Here is an 18754-nt window from a genome sequence, read left to right on the forward strand (position 1 = left end):
AGTGCGTAGGATCAAAAACCCTAATTCTTGGGGTTGTGGGCCTATTTAAAGGCTCTAACTCCTTAAAGGCCTCTTCATACCCAAACTCCATCCTCATATTCAGTCTCTTCGAAACCCTAACCGTTTTGTGAGAATTTGAGGTCTTAAAGTGTTCGTGTGTGCACCTTTGAATGAGAAGACCACTTGAGAAGCATTTAGGAGCTCCAAGCCTTGTAGATCCAAATCCTTCATCTTGTTATCCACCTCTAAAAGGTATAAAGTTCCCATCTTGGTATTCTTTCATGCTAGATCTAGTTAGTCATATGCTTTTTATCCCATAAACTTTGGTTCTTGTGAGTATGCACTACTCCAGACCATTTGAAGACCATTTCCTGATGTTCTTAGGGTTGTTGAATCATAAAAATAAGAGCTTGATCACTATCATCTACCACATGCATGAGATATTGAGCATTAGAGTACTTAATGGAATTAGGGTTTGGTTTTATTGCTCATTGATGGAATGCAAATGGATAAAGTCATAGACTTTATCCATTAGGATGTTCCTATGGTTTATATCTAGAAGTTTTGAGGAGCTAACTTTATATATTAAGAGCTTAATGGAAATTTTGACAACCAGTCGACTAAGCGGGGTGTAAATTCCTCTACGTTAGGGGTAGCTTAGTTTTGGCCCGTTTCAATCTAGAGCTCTACGTTATGCATAGAACTGCTTGTACGTAGGGCGTAAGAGGGTTACTCATTGACTTTGACATTGGTTAAATTTTTGTCAAAATTAGGTTTTAGATTATAGACTAAAAGATGTATTTTCTTTATTACTGTTAGGTGACTTGTGTACCTGTCTATTATGTGGGATTTGTTGTGTTTAATTGTTGTCTGTAAGGTGAGTCTTCTCACTACATTTACATGTGTGGTATTTATGTATGTGACCAGCTAGGTCTTAATTGTTGATTGTTATATTTTAATTGAATTATTGATAACTTTGGGATTGTTGAGAATCCTCGGGGCTGTTGATTACCCCTAAAATGTGTTGTTAATCCACAGGGCGTGTTGTTAACCCACTAAGATTGTTGATAATCCTCAAGGTTGTTGATAACCCATAGTTGTTTATTATAATGTGTTGTATGAATATTTTGGGAATGACTCACTACGCTTTATTGTTTATAATTGTAGATTGAATATGTTTCAGGTACTTTTGATAATCTGTAACATCCTAAAATTTAAGATCAACAATTTCATTTTTGATATAACGATTCATAAAACAATTTATAAGAAAACATCATCAAGTTAATTCATTTCATTAAAACCAAAGATCACATGTCTCAAAACCATATCATAAAATAGTAAAAATGTCAGAGTATAAATCCCAAGAATCCCGTGTGTGGAAAATCATGTGTGTGATGCACTGCTACCGTGCTGGCTCCCTACCCTTCGATGAAGAAGGACCTGAAACAAAAACCGAAAATCATAAGCACATAGCTTAGTGAGTTCCCCCATCATACCACATACCATATAATAACATAATGCCTAGCATATTTGGGTGTTGGCCTCCCCTTCAGTCTCTTTCAACTGGTAATTTCCTAGCATATCTGGGTGATGGCCTCCCCTTCGGTCTCTTTCAACCGGTAACTGCCTAGCATATCTGGGTGTTGGCCTCCCCTTCGATCTCTTTCAACCGGTAATCGAGACTATTTCACCCCTACCTCTACCACATAATAACATATCATACCGGCACAAAAAGCATGTCAGATAATGGCATACCAGACAATTATCACAAAGACAATCATCTCATATAAAATCACATACTAGTGGGCTGACATTGGTGCCTTAGACCCACTCCTAGTGGAAGGTAACTCACCTCAATGTCGTAAAGCAGCTGAACTGTCCTCGGTACCAGGATCGACTCACTACTAGAATATAAGCCTTTAATGACGCGCAAACCATGACACACAGTGATTTACGATACGCAAAAGCGTGTGCCCTAAAAATAATGTCATCTCTTCTAAAATTTGAAGGATTTAGAACGCGCATTTTTATGTGCCCTTGAAATTAGTGTCAGAACAAAAAAGAAAAAAACACGGAGGGCACTCAGCATAAAAAGTGTGTCGTCTAATCTTGTCGTTTTATATTTTTTTTAGGAAGGCGCGCATTCTTGGGTGTGGGGGGAAATGAAATCCCAAAAAATTAAACGCCCGCCTGAATTATCTCCTTCTAAAATCCTCTACCAAAAAACCCTAATAATCCTTTAAACAGCTCGTCTTCCCCCCCCCCCTCTCTCTCAAGCCTTAAGCCCTAAACAGCCTCCACCAGATTTGAACGAGCCCTCGCCAGTTACCTCTACTCCAGCATCAAGCTCTTGCTCCGCCTATGGAGGCGGTAGCGCTGCTGGTGGTTGTCCTTCAGCTTCAGCCACGCCTCTTCACGATTATAGTCTGTAGCGCTGCTGGTGGTTGTCCTTCAGCCACGCCTCTTCACGACAAAAAAAGTGCACGTTCAAGTGTACATGAAGAAGAAGGCTCTGTTTCTGAACCTTCAGTAATTTACTAGAACTAAATTTCTTTCAGGTACACTGTGTGACTTTGTTTTATGCCATCAGAACAATTGGTGATATCAAACAACAAGAAACACATGCAGAGATTATGTAATGATCGTTTATTCCATTCAATTATTCACTTGAAACATGAGTAATTCACTAGGATATTCAATGCAAGTGTGCAGAGGCTTAATCTGACTTTCTCCACAGAGGTGCAGATAAGTATGGGGTTGCAATTCAGGATTGTCTAACAAGAATGCCTGGCATATCTTTAGTTGCTCGTGAAACCACGTACTGTACCTTCCATTCAATCTACTATATCATATGTGATCTATCTGTATAACTATGAATTGTTTAGAATTGTTTCGTATTCTTCTTGGTCAAAACAGAGTAGTATACAGATACATATATGTGCATACATGTGAATATAGATGTGTACATGCATATACATATATAGATATGAGAAAACATATACATGAATAAATAGTTAGAAGTGGGATCCATCAAGCATGTTATCCATGTAATTTGAGATAGTTTTATAGTCCCCCTCACTACAAGTTTCCCAAAGGCTAGTTCACTGCAGTTTCTCTTTCTTAATTACTAAACTACCCATCCCTCAAATTCAAATACCATTTTCACTTTCATGAAGGCCCTCTTCTATTATTGGATCACCTCCAACTTGTTCTCCCTAGTATATGGATTAAGTAAGTTAATAGAAGTATTTTGGCATGATTCCACCGGGTCAGTGGAACAATTAAAGTCAACAGTTGACCAACCTTTGACTAATAGTCCTCTCAGCAAGATGTTATGCAATGTTTACCGTGGCCTTCATTATTTCTTTTTTACTGAATTTGGAGTAGCTGAAAATCCTCCTCTCCTTGGCTACCTTCAATCTTTGCTACAATTATCATCCACAATTTTGCCATCACAAGCAGCTAAAACAATGAGTGTCACAAATTGGAATTATTTTAATTTTGTCCATTTAATGCAATAACATTTTTTGTTTCATGTGTTGTTACGTTTTCGATGTTTTTGAACAGTGGAATGACGGAATGGAATCTGGGATTCTGAGTTCTGAAGATATTGGCTACTTGAAGAAGAGCATACACAAAAAGAAAACTACAATACTTCCAACTGTACAAGATAAATGGATTTCTTTACATGAATCCTTTGGTCTTTTATGTCGGTGTGATGATGAACATCTGAAAAAAGAATTCAAGAACTTGAACAATGTCGATTTTCTATGTTTTGGGGATCTTAATCTTGAAGAAAAACAAATCCTTTGGGATAAGATTTCTGTCTTACTTCAGAATTTCGGAATCCCTTTGCTTTTTGAGGTACATCTTACTCTCTTTCTCTCTCATACATATACTGGAATCTCTTTCTCTCTCTCTCTCTCACACACACACACACTCAGGTTTTACATGTTGTGACACGTGAAGCAATATACTATGGCCCAACAGACAATAGTTTCAAAGCTTCATTAATAACGTGGGCCCTTCCATATGCACATCGTTACATTTACACCAATCATCCAACTTATATCATGTTGTTTGAATTAACTTCTGATTTTTTAATGTTATTCTTATTTCAGTAATAAAGAAACCCTCAGTGAAGAAGTTTCTCAACATACCCGTAATCATACCTCCACCACCATCTCCCGCTAACTTTTTATTTTGATGTTATTTTAGGTACAAGGGTAGCTATATCGTATCAAAATGAGGCTTTTTTTTCCTTCCCTAACTCTTCTAAGAACGATTCCAACATTTTGGATTGTATTTTTCTTTTCTTGGCTTCTTTTCGAAGAAAAGAACTTCTTGATATATATTGTGATAATAGTGGATATGGTGAACAATCATATAGATATTTGATTTGTCAACTTGATGTTTGAAGGTTTGAAATAACTTTATTGAATGCAAGTGAAGTCTTTCATGTAAAATATGTTGGAGCTTTCGCTAACTGCTTCAACAGTTGCCACCAGAAGGACAAATTTGGTTATTCACCTTATTTCATTTATTCACATAATATTAAAAAACATCTTTTTTTTTATTGATTTCTCTTTATTTTCTTAGGCAACTGTTGCTGAAGTCCAAACTCTGCTGAAGTCCAAACTCAAGTGTATGTCTCCATCAGGTAATTAATTTTGATAATGCATCTTTATTGCTATTAAACACTACTATAGATTATAGAATCCTGATACATTAGTAATAATCATTTTTTTAATGTTTTCAACTATTAAACACTACTATAGAAGAAGAGGACTCTGTTGTGTTTACATGCAACACACTGGTAGGTGTATCTTGTAATTTGTTGATGTATATTTTGGGCTAAATGCTACTTTCATTTTTTAGGAGGGAAAAAGATAAAGACCTGACGTTACAGGTAGTAACCACTGAAAGCCAGGCTGCCATGAAATTGGTATGTAACTTAACATAGTTGGTTCTAATCCTTTTATTACAAGAAAATGTATACTTTTATGATTTAGTTAGAAGGTTTGTTACTTTATTTTGGGGTATTTGTGGGCAAAACAAAAGGAAGATGAGATACAGGGATTGGAATTGAGATTAAGGTTTCGTGAGGCTGCAGTAAAGAGGCTTGAGGGTGTGGACAAAGTGAGAGAAGTTGAAGGAAACCCTGATTTTTCCAACAAGGATGTCGGGTGAACTCAACAACCACCAATGGTTGCAGAAGTGAGTTGAAGAGCTGACATGGATATTAGACTTTGAAAAACATTTGAGGGTATATTTTTTTATAGTTCTTGTATCTAGTTAGTTTGTAAATTTTTGTTACAACTTTTATTGATTTGTTTTATCATTCCATGGAACGATTATTTGTATGACATTAAATTTATGCAATGGATTCTATTTTTTGTATATGATATTTTATTTTCTATTATGAAACATTAAATACAAATTTAATTTGAAAATAAGTAAATCTATAAATAATATTTTTTTTAAACATTTAAAATTATGATACGCAAAAATGTGTGTCATCTTCTTTTATGACATGGCCTTTCTTGACAGGGGCTTTCTTGATACGCATTGCATGTCATTAACACACGCGTCGTAAGGTTACGACACGCGAATGCGTGTCGTCTTCCTTTATGACAGGGCCTTCCTTGATACGCATTGCGTGTCGTAAACGCGCATCGTAAATGAGCGTCGTAAATGCGCGTCGTCTCTCTTTATGACAGGGCCTTCCTTGATGCGCATTTGCACGTCGTCTGAGCCTTTTACGACGCGCAATGAGCGTCGTAAAAGGTTGTTTTTCTAGTAGTGACTTCTCTCAAACTCCTACACATAACAATCTGTTTTAATTACTCTTTCATACTCATAACCCCTTTAAGGGTCAACTTTGGTCAATGGTCAAAGTCAAAGGTCAACACTCTGGTCAAAGTCACCCTTCTGGTCAAAGTCAACATCCTGGTTGACTCAACTCGCCGAGTTCCCTGATTCATAGAATCTCGAATTCGCAATCTGACTCGTTGAGTTACCCTCTAACTCGCCGAGTTCTTCCTCATGACAGATTCGAGACTTTTTGTTTGAACTCGTCGAGTCCTTCCTTGGACTCATCGAGTTCTCCTTCATCCAGTGTCAGGACATTTCACTCCCAACTCGCCGAGTTCACCATTGAACTCGTCGAGTTCATCTTCATAACAGTCGAGACTTTTGCTTTCTACTCATCGAGTTCATCCTTGGACTCGTCGAGTTCCTTGGTCTTTAAGTCCATAAACACGTCTAACTAGTCGAGTCCTCTTCTAGAATCAACAAGTTTGTTCAGTAACAAAAAAGGTTGGGGGATTCACGACCCAACTTGCTGAGTCGTATGAACGACTCGTCGAGTCCCTCAAAACCCAAGTCTATCCAGACGCTTTTAGTTGGGCTTAATGCATCCAAAACATAGATCTGGCCTCCTAGGGTCGATATAACACGTAAAGTTACAAACTTTACATTCATGCATGTGCTTTCTAGCTCCAAAGACCTTAAAATGAGGCTCACAAGTTGAATGGGACTCCCATGGCCATAAAGTTGGCACCTTTATGCCTTGGAGTCCCTCAAAGATTACATATCTAAAGTCTTAACCCCAAACATGCTTGCATCCATGAATGGTCCCATATTATACTCCAAAAAGCCCTAAACTACACCATGAAGGGATCTAGTAAATGAATGGACAAGGTATAGACTTTATACCTCGGATGAATTGGAAATGGAGCACAAACTTTGGATCTACTTGCTTCCTCTTGATCTCCCAAGCTTCCTCTTTCTTCTCAAGCTTTAAAAACACACAACAATGGCTTAATAACACTCAGAATGGGCTAGGGTTTCGTGACTGAGGTTTGGATGTGATGGAGGCTGAAGTTGAGGCCAAATAAAGTGTTTAAATAGGGTGCAAACCCTGAAAATTAGGGTTTCACTCTTGCAGCCCTACTCGTCAAGTCGAGGCTCTCGAATCGTCGAGTAAACTTCAAGTCCCACGTCCAATCATTTGTTCCTACTCGACGAGTCTGGGGCCTCCAACTCGTCGAGTCCCTTTGCAAAAATGAATATTTTTAATTTAAAATACATACTAGAAACTGGGAGTTACATGATCGCAGAAAGGCAAAAACTTAACCGTACACTTCGGCTTGCAGATTTTATGATTTCACGTTTTGATACTCTGATTTGGGATGATTGCACTTGATATACCTGAGATTTTATTGTCTTGGTTTTTATAACACTCAGGGTTTTTCTATATTAAAAATGAAAAATTTTGTGGAAAAAAATGGATTTTACATAACCAAACTTAGTTGTTCTACCATCGCATTTTCCCTATTTTTCAAGACAATCAAAGATAGCCATTTAAGACTTCAAAATCTTACAAACACCGGTGGACTAATAATTATATATATATATATATATATATATATATATATATATATATATATATATATATATATATATATATATATATATTACGTCGTTTTGTTATCATATATACATTGTAATTGTCAAATGTTCTTATAATTCAACTCCTAACTTGCTTTACTTCCAAAAAGTTTATAAATTTCACATTCACCTGCCTCTTACATGATTTTCATTTCCAACTATCATATATATAGTCTAGTAGGTGTTCGACAAAAAGATGTGGTGTAATAGGAAGATAATAGTGAAATTTTGAAGAGCTTGAAAGTAAATCAAGTTAGGGGTTGAAGTTTAAGAACACTATAATGAATATATCAAAGAAAACGACGTATTATGGTGGGTTTGGATACCTAAGCTTATATATATATATATATATATATATATATATATATATATATATATATATATATATATATATATATATATATATATATATATATACCATTTTTTATATCATTGTGTTTTTGTTTTTTATATCATTTTTAAACATTAAACATTATGGTTAACAATACTAACCGTTAATCAAAACAATTGACCGACAAAAAACCGTTAACCATAACTAATACTAATCAAACTTAATGACCATCAAAATGTATTATGTAATTGTAATGGATATGGCTTGAGTTTGTCTAATAACATAACCAAATCGTTCACACACGCCCCAAAATACATATTGACTATAAGTTTGATAAGTTTGTCCGTTTGTGAGAGATTTTTTGAAAGTTCTAGATTTCCTTTATTTTTTATTTTTTTAGGACGGAAGTTTCATTTAATTGAAGGCACTCATTTTTGTTGCAATAAGTTACCACCTATACAAGGCCCTAAAAATATAATATAAAGCGTTACAAAATCTATAAACACCAAGGGATATGGGTGGTTTTGATAAAAATACATAAATAATAAAATAAAATTAGACCGATTTTGGTGTAGATAGGGACAATGGCACGATTTGTTGGAAATGTGTTTACCAATAGTTTGAAAGTTCATGTTTTGTTTGAAACTTTAAGATTAGATTAAATAACCTATGAGTGAGTCGTTTAGAAAAAATTTTATGATCAACTTAGTTTTAGTTTAGAAGTGGATTGTGAATCAAATAAATACATATGTTTGTTTTGGTAAGTGAAATATATAATTATATCAACGCCATCGGCTTTGAAACTCGACCAAATACATACATATGCTTGTTTTGACAAGTGAAATAGTACATGATTATATCAACATCATATGCTTTGAAACTCGATCAAAATCGAATTGGTATTGAATCTTGAAAATCTTAAAGTGAAAAATTCTGTAGACAAAAATTGTACCATATTTAACATATTATAATTTGATTTGGTCTTATTACTATTTAGTTTGTTGAATTTGCCCATCCCTAGGGTACATCCCAAGATTGTGAATAACGACAAGAAATATATGGGGTGTGGGGTATGTTCATGTTTTGCATTATGTTTGTCTTCAATTTATAGTTTTTTACCAAGTTTCTTTCCCATTTTATACCCCTTCCATAATAAAAGAGAAAGGTAGAGCCGATTAATAACTACCCAGAACACATTAGATTGATTAGTTACCTTTTTTACTTACCTTACTTATGATTTGTTTAGTTGTTAATCACTTAGCTTAATATGGGACTAGCCCGCCTAGTGCGTTTTGCTTTTTAAATTGGAGATTTTTATGGACATTTGCAAATTTTACTAATTTGGTGATACTAATTTCTAACCATTATTTAGTCATTCAAAAAGAAAAATTCTTTAAAATTAGTGAGGATGATATTCTAAAAGACACACCGAAGTATATTCTATATTTTATCGATTCAGACAACGGAGTTATCTTTTTCTTAAATATTACTATTGTAACGCCCCTTTCTAAGAGTAATTATTTATGGATCCCCGAGATCAAGAGTAAGGGCATTTCGGTCTTTTATGAGCAATGAGTTTTATTCGAGAAGGTTTCAGATCAGGGTGTGTTGCTAGAAGCATAAGGCTTCTTGCCACCTTTTCGTGGATATAAAGTTCGTCAGAAACGGCCTTAGAATAAAGGAGTTATGACACTTTGAAGATATTGGCATTTATGGCACTTAATGGAAGAAGTTGTCAAGGAAGGGCTATGCATGCGTTTGGGACACGCGTGGGTACGCCCATCGTAGGCTGGGTTACGCCCAGCATAGTAGAAGGAATGACCAAGGGTGCAAGGACGCGTACGCCCAACGTACTAGAGTTATGCCCAATGTACGCTCAGAGTCTTAAAACCCTAATTTTGGGGCCAACCACTATTTAAAGAACATAAGGGATCAACCCTAGCCTCCATATCTGTTCCCTTATCCTCAGAAAACCGTAGATAGCCATTCCATCTCCATTGTTGGGTGTATTGGCCTTGTGAAGCTTAGTTTGGCAAAGAAAAGCTTAGAAGGAGAAAGAAGAGGTTGGCAAAGAAGGAACTTGGTGGCTGGAGCTTGTAGATTCGTGATAGCATCACCCTTTGCAACCACTTGAAGGTATAAAGCTTCTTGCTTGACATCTATTTTGGGTAGATCTAAGTGTGATGGAGTTTTGACACCATTTCTTGTCCTAAAAGCCCCATCTTGATGCATGATGTGTTTTGGTTAAGACGAGTTGTCCTTTCAGACCATTGGAGAGGTCTTGAGTGAGAAAAATGAGGTCCCAATGGCTTTGGTTGTCCCATGTGAGAAGTAGGAAGGTCTTAATGGGTTAAGACCTTGAGTTAAGAGCTTTATGGACGTCCAAAAGGATAAAGATTGAGACTTTATGAGTCCTAGGCCCTTTTGTCACTGGATCTAGCATATGGGCTTAAGTGCTTAAGCCATTAAGCACTTGGAAGGATCTTTGGTCCAGACGAGCGTACACCCCACGTACCAGAGGAGTACGCCCAGCGTACACCCTTTGTTGGGTTTTCAATTTTGGGCCTTGAGTAATTGGGTTATTTATGGGCTAGCTAGGTTTGGGCCGTGACTGAACAATATGGATGGAGTAAATTGGACCCAATAATTATTATGGACCTTGGATTTAGGCCCGTTTGGAAAGGTGGGCCCAATTTAGTAAATTGGGCCAATAATGGGCTTTGCATGAGGATTTGGTTTTGGGTCTTGGCCCAATAAAAGGATAATGGACTTAATGATTGTTGTGGGCCCTTGACCTAGAAAGCCATGAAGGATTCTAATGTGATGATTTGCATGTGATAGTTGGGATTTCCGGTGAGTCAGCAGTCAGAGATTTGCAGGATTTCGACAGTTGCAAGGTGAGTTATCCTCACTGTACTCAAGGGTCTAAGGCACCAAGGTCGGCCCTTTGATGTGTTGTTTAGAGCTTATTATGTTGTGTGATGAAATGCTTGCTAGTATCCTAGTATATAGGATAATGACATGAGGATATGCCTTGTTAGCTTAGTATCCTAGAGAAATGGATAGTTGTATGATGGCTAGTTCTGTTGGATCAGCGCCCTGGTAGTTGGGTAGTGGTTATTTATAGACCGGTAGTTGGTCTTGCCTTATGTATGTTGGTAGGAGGTTACCTGCGGGTTATATATGTTGAGCAGTAGCAAAGGGTATTCCATCCCGGTAGGATGATAGGGCCCTAGTATGTTGGTTCTATAAAGTATTATTTGGTTGCATGTTATGTGTGCATGTTTGCTAGTATAAATTGGCATTCCAACCCGGTGGTTGTGGGCCAGGAGTATTCCATCTAGATAGGATGATTGGACTTATAGCATGTCGGCATTCCAACCTGATGGTTGAGGGGCCCGGGGTATTCCATCCCGAGGGATGATTGGAGCCATAATAGCAGTAGTAGTTACCGTATGTATAGGAGGTGGGGCATTCCAACCCGATGGTTGTGGGCTAGGAGTATTCCATCCCAGTAGGATGATTGGACTCATAGTATGTTGGCATTCCAACCCGATGGTTGAGGGGCCTGGGGTATTCCATCTTGAGGGATGATTGGACCCATAATAGTTATTGTTGTACGTATAGGTGTATGGGCATACCAACCCGATGGTTGTGGGCCGAGAGTATCCCATCAAGATAGGATGATTGGGCTTGTAGTATGTAGGCATTCCAACCCGATGGTTGAGGGCCAAGGGTGTTCCAACCGGAAGGTTGATTGGACCCGTAGTATGTTGTTCTTTGTTGTATGCGTATGTTTATGTGTGTATGGGTACTATGGGGGAACTCACTAAGCTTTCAGGCTTACAGTTGTGGCTTATTGTTTCAGGTGCTTCAGGAGATCATGGCAAGACGAAGACGTGATCGTACCGCTCCTCATGTTTTATGATTTTATGTGATATGGTTCTGGGGGATACTCTGATGTTTAAACTATTTTGAAAACAAGATGTATGAACGTAATGGTTTTTGAATGAAATAAAATGTTTAAAATTGGTTGAAATTTTTGGTCGTTACAACTATGTATCTTGAATTAATTTTACTTATATTATTAAAGTACTTACATACTTTTACACATACTTATTATTTATTAAAATGTAATCATTATATTTTAGTTAGTGCATACAATATGCTTCTTAAAAGGAAATGGGAAGGGAAAGACAAAATCACACTGTATGCTCGCTTACCTCGATCTTCCTCCCTCACATTTCTATTTTTATGTGTTTTTCTCCATATTTAGCAAAAAGTCCCTGATGTCGTCGCCCTATTCTCCCCATACCTACTTTTTTCCCTCTCGAGATCCCTTGGTCAAAACCACTCATCCCTTCCCGAAAGGTAGACCGGAGTATGCCACCTTCATAATGATGAGGTTTTATCAATGTGATTGTTTTGCCCCAAGTTGTGAATTGTTGGGCCTTTGTGTTGAAGGCCCCAAAGATGGCATCACTTATGATACATTGAATTATTTGGGGGTTGGATATTCTTGCTTGGCATGACCAATCTTGAGTATAGATGGTGAAACATGAACTTCACCTAAAAATAATGGGCGGCAGTATTTTGGGAGTATTCTCTAATGCCTAAGTCGGTAAGGGTTTTAGTGTGGTTAAGACTTAAGAGTGGTGAGTATAGGAAACTTGTTGTATACCTTATGCATAACATTCATAAGTATTTACAGTCGTCGGTAGACGACAAGAAGGTGGAGTTCATCCACAATCAGTGATCGCGTACAAAAGATGCATGAGATTTGTCCTTATGGAATGTTAGGCTATATCCAAAGATGATGGGATAATATGCATGAGGTTTGTCTTTTGTCTCCTACAAACATGTTTTTGTGGCATAGGCCATGCTCCAACGATCGTAATTTTGTTGGTATGGTCATGCTCTAGATACTATACTACAATATGAAACTGTCTTGAAATGGTGATACGCATATTACATAAGTTTGAATAGATCCAAACCTCATGGCCAAACTTGTTCCTAAGCCCTAACCGTAACATCTAACCTCGATAATGATTAACGAGTATATGGCGTTTGATTATCTCCAACTTCTACACATGTCTTTCAATCAAATATGAAAACCATTCACACACCCTAACGGTTTGACCACGCAAACCTCTTAACTACCTTTGAAATTGTTTTCATCATTTATCGTGTTATATGAATAATTCATGATCATTAGTATTTTTGTAAACGACATAATATTTTGTGGTCCATAACCTTATCAACTTTGATCAAACACAACATATATAGCTTTCAGTTTGATAACGACATATTTTGTTAAAGCTTCCATTTGTAGGAATGTCTATTATCAATTTATCATAGAGAGAACCACACCAACTACTTACTTCTATAGATAAACCGGGTCCATTTATAACTCTTTGCGGTCCAATAAAACAGTTATCATCAATTTATATCTCATGTACTTAAAGTTGTATATTAATTCCAAAGGTAATCACAAAAATATTAAAAGTGGAAAATCATCATATATTTTCCTACTAACTATGTTGATATCAGTATATTACACTATCTGATTAAAAAAATATTAAACAGAGTGCAAACAAAAAAAAGTTTTAAAAATAAAAGGCATATCAACTCGAACAAGGTATAAAAGGCGAATATAACGATAAAATTGAAAAAAATGAGTTTAGGGCTAAAATATTGAAAAAAAAATTCTATAAATTACATTGAAAAATAATAAAATATGATATGGTCATTGGTTGTACCAAACTGTACAAACAATAAATGCAGTCAAGGAGTTCCCCTCAGAGTGACAACTGAAGCAAGAAGCCAAAAGAATAGCTACTCGTTTACACCAAAAACGTGAATCTCTGTGTCGATAATCCCCAGAAACCCACACCTACTGCGTGAATACACGTCAACAGCTTCAGTCCCCGTAAAATTTACCATGTCGCCGTCCGGCGACGATTCTACTGTTGCCGGCGACGGTTGTTTGTGCGAAGACGGCGGCGATGGACGGAAAAAGTGTCAACAATGCGAACGGAAGTCAAAGAAGAGTGGTCTTACATCGTCTTCGTCATCATATGCTTTGCTTAGCTTCGATTCGTTTCCGGTTGAAGATTATGATAAGCGGTGGAGGATCTTCACTGCCTCTGTGAAAGGATTTGCCATTGGAGCTGGTATTAAAGGCGGCTTATCGCTCTTCGCAATCCTTGCTCGATTACGGCGTCGACGATCGTTATCTTCTGCTAAGTAAGTGATTTGAACTCCACTTTTGAGTATTATCGGTGTATATATCATTGGATCTCTTCAATTGCTACTTGCGTACAACCCTTGGAAAACTAGATGTAAGTTATCAATCGGAATAATTTGAACTTCGAAATTTTATACAAGTTTTTCGATGCACTCTCTCAAATATTTTGAATCCGATCACGAATACTACTGATAGAATTATATTCATTATGATTTTTTTTGTAATTTTTGGCGTGACAATTTACTGTTCATATCATCATATGGAAAGTCCATTATGATTTATGAATAAGTCAATAGAGCTATACTACGACTTGGTAGATCAAACATCTACATCTGAACCTCAATATTTTTGAGGATTTATGATATGTCTAATCAAAGCTACAGCAGTATTTTAACAACCTTTTTCTTGTGGATTAGTTATATTTTTCGAAATTGATTAGGGGATTTTGATTGTTTATACAAGTTTTAGATGTTTGATGTTTTTGATCCAGGAAGGTGCACATGGCTTCAGGTGGTGAAGATTTAATTTTAGCAGTAAAAGAAACACTGAGATATGGTCTCTTCCTTGGCACTTTTGCTGGGACATTTGTGTCTGTTGATGAACTTATAGCTGCTTTAGGAGGACACCGAAGGCATTTCCATTTTCCCCTTTCTCTATTCTTATATTTTGAATGTTCATTTTTCATTTCTAATTTTCTTCAATAATAATGCTTCAGAACAGCAAGATGGAGGGCTTTATTAGCAGGAGCAATAGCTGGACCTTCAATGCTCCTTACAGGATTCAACACACAACACACAAGTTTAGCTGTTTATATTCTCATGCGTGCAGCTGTTCTTGCTTCACGTTGTGGAATAAAAAGCAAACGATTTGGGCGAATTTGTAAACCTCTCACGTGGGCCCACGGAGACCTTTTCCTAATGTGTCTCTCATCTACCCAAATTCTGTATGCATCTTCTTCAAAATCTCACAATTTTTTTCTTTTCTCAAATAAGGGGGAATGAATGATCCTGGGTTTCCTTTCCTAATTCCTCAGGTGTGCATACATCTTAAAGCAAGACAGTTTACCTCAATCATACAAATCTTTTCTCAATAAACATGGTGGAAAAGACCCAATTATCCTTCAGGGTATTAGAGATATTGCTTGTGGTATGCCCTTTACTAATCTAGATCAAATACAGAAGTACTACAAGAGCACAGGTGTTGATGTAGTGCTTGATCCTCAAATGAAAGTTCCTTGTTCGGTATGTATCCCTTTTTAATTTATTTATTTTTTTAAATCTGAATTTGCTCATTTAATATTTTTTTTTTCAGATTATACATGAAAATCAATCGTGTAGTTGGCATGCGATTTCGTTCTTTATTCAAGCATATAAAAGAGCAATACCTGTTTATCTTCCAGTTTATTTGATTCCTGCACTTATAGTACATCGTCAAGGACTTGCAAATCGGTATGTTGTATGTATATATTATTATATTTTAATTCCCATGTTCTTAATTTAATATTTTTCTTTCTTTTTTTTGTTTATGTCATGATTAAAGGTTTGCTATAAAAAAAAGTGTTTTCATTTAAACTTATGCAGGCCTTTCACAATATTGGCTAAAGGTCTTTTTGGTACTGCAAGATCCAGCCTGTTTCTCTCCACATACTGTACTTCAGCCTGGTAAGCTTCACATCAGTCACAGTCACAGTAACAGTTTTGTTTTTTTTTTGTTCTGATTAATAATTAATTAATTTGGTTGGATTTTTATTAGGGTTTGGACATGCTTCCTCTTCAGACTTTTCAAGAGATGTAATGTCACCATGTTGGCATTGGGCACGGTATTATTCTAACACCCGTTGAATTTTTACTAATTTATCCAACAATGTTTCACCTTTTTACCAATTTATGGAACAATTTTTTTCACCAATTTTGACAACAATGTTTGATATTTATACCATTTTATGCAAACCTTAATTAAATGTTGCATCATTTGGTTCTAAAATGGAACGTAATTACAATTATGTATTTTATGTAAAAAGTAAAAAATCGGTTTATGTGTGAAAGTAAAGATTTTGTTATTGGACAATGGATAGTTCCCAACGGGTTTAGGATTGGCAATTGAGAAGAAGAGCAGAAGAATAGAAATCTCACTCTACTGTCTAGCACGAGCCATTGAGAGTTTTTTCACAACAATGTCTGAAATCGGATACATGCCACATTTAAAGAATTTAAAAAGAGTTGATGTGTTGATTTTTAGCTTATCAACATCAATCATAATGCATTGTTACGCGATTGAAAGAGATGTTTTTCGCTCAAAGTACTTGAATGTGCTTGATTGGGTGTTTGGTGTTCCTCTTCCTCCATATGACACCACCCCACGAAAAAACAAGAATCAAACCATGGAGATGGAGTGAATTGAAGAACATGTTTGGGTTAAGGTTAATGACACTATTTCACATTTTTGTATTTGCTCTAGTTGTGTTCAATAGAATATAAACTTCAATTATTTTTTTAATGTTACCATTATAACATGTTATAGAAAGTTTAAAAGGTTTTATGATTATGTGGTTGTTTGATAAAACTAAACCATTTGAGGTTGTTTGATATACCTTTTAATGAGTTGGATAAGAGGGTTATCAGATTCATACTGTTTGATATCATAAGTAGAAGCCTAAAATTCAGTCATATAGTTTCTGATATGCCTCTTACTAGGTGATAACAGGTTGAGTCTGATTCGGTTGGTAGCTATCAAACTTGTTATTTGGTCTGATAAAAGGTTGAGTATGACTTTACTCGATCAGATCACTCAAGTAACAACTATCAAACAACTCTTTGCACTTGGTTCTTGAGTTTTTTTAGTGAAAGAAATGAGAGGAAATTGAAGAAAATATGTGTTGTTGAGTTTTTTTGAAAAGATATGAAAGGAAGGAAATGCGCGGATAAGGGTGTTATGGAAGTCTTTCTTTTTAAAGAATATGATGAAAGGAAGGAAATGTGAGGATAAGGTTGCTATGGAGTGTTTTTTTTTTCTTTTTTTTAAATAATATGAATGGGAAGGGATACAAAGGAAATGTATTATGGAGTTTCATTTAAGGGAAAGAAAAGTAAATGAAAGAATTGAGAGAGAAAGAAAATTGTTGTTTGACAAAATTGCAAAAATGGTCTCTATGGTATGCATTTTTTTGGGGTCTTTGTCTAAACCTCGACTTTTTTGGATTGGTGGTCATTTTGAGGTGGTTTCGTTACGTTTTTGGTCCCTCGGTAAATTGAAATGACTGTAATGTCCTTCTGATATTTTTTTTAAATTTAATTTAAATGAAAAAGAAAATAAATAATTTACTTGGATCCATATCTCTCTCTCTCTCTCTCTCTCTCATAAAAACCCTTTCTTTTTTCATTCCTTCACAATGAATCTTTAATGGCTTTTTCCCCTTCACAATGAATCTTTATGGCTTCTTCCCCAGAACACTGTATAGATTCGAAGCTGAAGGATTTCCCCAAGTTGTCGATCTCTTATGGGTCATTAGCAGAGGGCAGGAGGTGAGCAAGGGAAGGGAGACAAGTACCTGCATTTTATACTAAGGTCCTCCAGTAAACAAATGTGTTTTTTCGACATATAAACTTCTATTTTAGATTAATAAGGATTGATTGATCAAGATGGAAGAAATTAGATTGGTAACCAAATGTGTTTTCCAGCATATGAAATCTCCTCCTCCATCCACTAGAATAGATCTACAGTGATAGAGGTGGAATTACGAACCCTCCGATCTGAAAATCTTTCAATCAAAACCCTAGTCATTTCAGTTTGGTCTATTCACCAAGCCAAATTCTCATCATCATCATCATCATCAAAACATGGCATCTCAAAAAATAAAAAGAAAAAAAAATTGAAAAACGAGATCGATTTTGATGAAATTAAGATGATTCTAAGATCAACCCAAAAGTTTATGCTACAAAAAGAGCATGATTGTGATCCCCTTTGTAAGTAACAATCAACATGCTTGGATCATCAAATGCTCTCTCGATATGTTTTCAAGTTGGGCATCCTCTCATACTACTACACTTGTAGTATCCTCTATGGATTTTAGGGAAGAAATAAAAGAAATTAGAGATGAATTAATGGCGTATTCCAATTCAAACTTTTTGATGGGTAATGAATTTTAAGCGTGAAAATGGTGAATTAAGAGAGTAATTTTATCTAGGATGTAGAGATCTTTTAATGGGTTTTTGGCCGTACCTAGGGATGAGCAAAATGACCGAACCGGCCGGAACCGGACCGGATCCGGGAACCGGCTTCGGCCAAAATCAAGAACCAAATCGGCCGGCGGTTCTACCGGTTCCCAGTTCCTACCGGTTATTGTCGTGTCATCAAATGTTGGAACCGGTCCTTGAAAAATAGCATCATACGGTTCCGGTTCAAAAAATCCACAAAAATAACGTCCCGGTCTCGGCCCGACCAGTTCCATCGGGTTCCGGTTCCGGCCGGTTCCCCGGTCCATATGCTCATCCCTAGCCGTACCCTCTTCATCCTCAGTTTTTTTAATCATATAACGAAATGAGATTAAATTTGATGTCAATAGTAAGGAGATGAACGAGGGCGATTTGGGGATGAAAATCGATCTGGTGAGCTCGATTCCCAATTGGGGGGGGGGGGGGGGGGGGGGGGGGGGGGGGAGGAGAGAGAGAGAGAGAGAGAATGTGGGTCCAATTTAATTATTTTTTTTCATTTAAATTAAATAGAAA

At 36.5% G+C, this 18754-nt stretch overlaps 1 protein-coding gene across 2 annotated transcripts; it reads left to right on the forward strand.

The window, feature by feature from the left end:
- The first annotated feature begins 13516 nt into the window (after positions 1–13516).
- LOC111878275 (uncharacterized) lies at positions 13517–16574 on the forward strand. Of its 2 annotated transcripts, XM_023874776.3 has the most exons (8): positions 13517–14029; positions 14521–14661; positions 14746–14973; positions 15064–15271; positions 15342–15478; positions 15611–15691; positions 15783–15849; positions 16105–16574. In XM_023874776.3, exons 1-8 carry the CDS (start codon positions 13725–13727, stop codon positions 16423–16425), a joined length of 1488 nt encoding a protein of 495 aa, XP_023730544.1. In that variant the 5' UTR covers positions 13517–13724; the 3' UTR covers positions 16426–16574. The 2 variants fall into 2 exon arrangements, with proteins under 2 accessions (XP_023730544.1, XP_023730545.1); XM_023874777.3 differs by lacking the exon at positions 13517–14029 and having other exon boundaries at positions 14522–14661; positions 14751–14973.
- The last annotated feature ends 2180 nt before the right edge of the window (positions 16575–18754 follow it).

Source organism: Lactuca sativa, chromosome 6, assembly GCF_002870075.4.
Source record: "Lactuca sativa cultivar Salinas chromosome 6, Lsat_Salinas_v11, whole genome shotgun sequence".
NCBI lineage: Eukaryota > Viridiplantae > Streptophyta > Magnoliopsida > Asterales > Asteraceae > Lactuca > Lactuca sativa.

Excerpts from the sequence above, each read along its gene's own strand:
- LOC111878275 (XM_023874776.3), top strand. The coding sequence starts at position 13,725 with ATGTCGCCGTCCGGCGACGATTCTACTGTTGCCGGCGACGGTTGTTTG. Across the intron at positions 14,030-14,520 it reads CGATCGTTATCTTCTGCTAA|GAAGGTGCACATGGCTTCAG; the intron begins GTAAGTGATTTG and ends TTTTTGATCCAG. Across the intron at positions 15,272-15,341 it reads AAATGAAAGTTCCTTGTTCG|ATTATACATGAAAATCAATC; the intron begins GTATGTATCCCT and ends TTTTTTTTTCAG.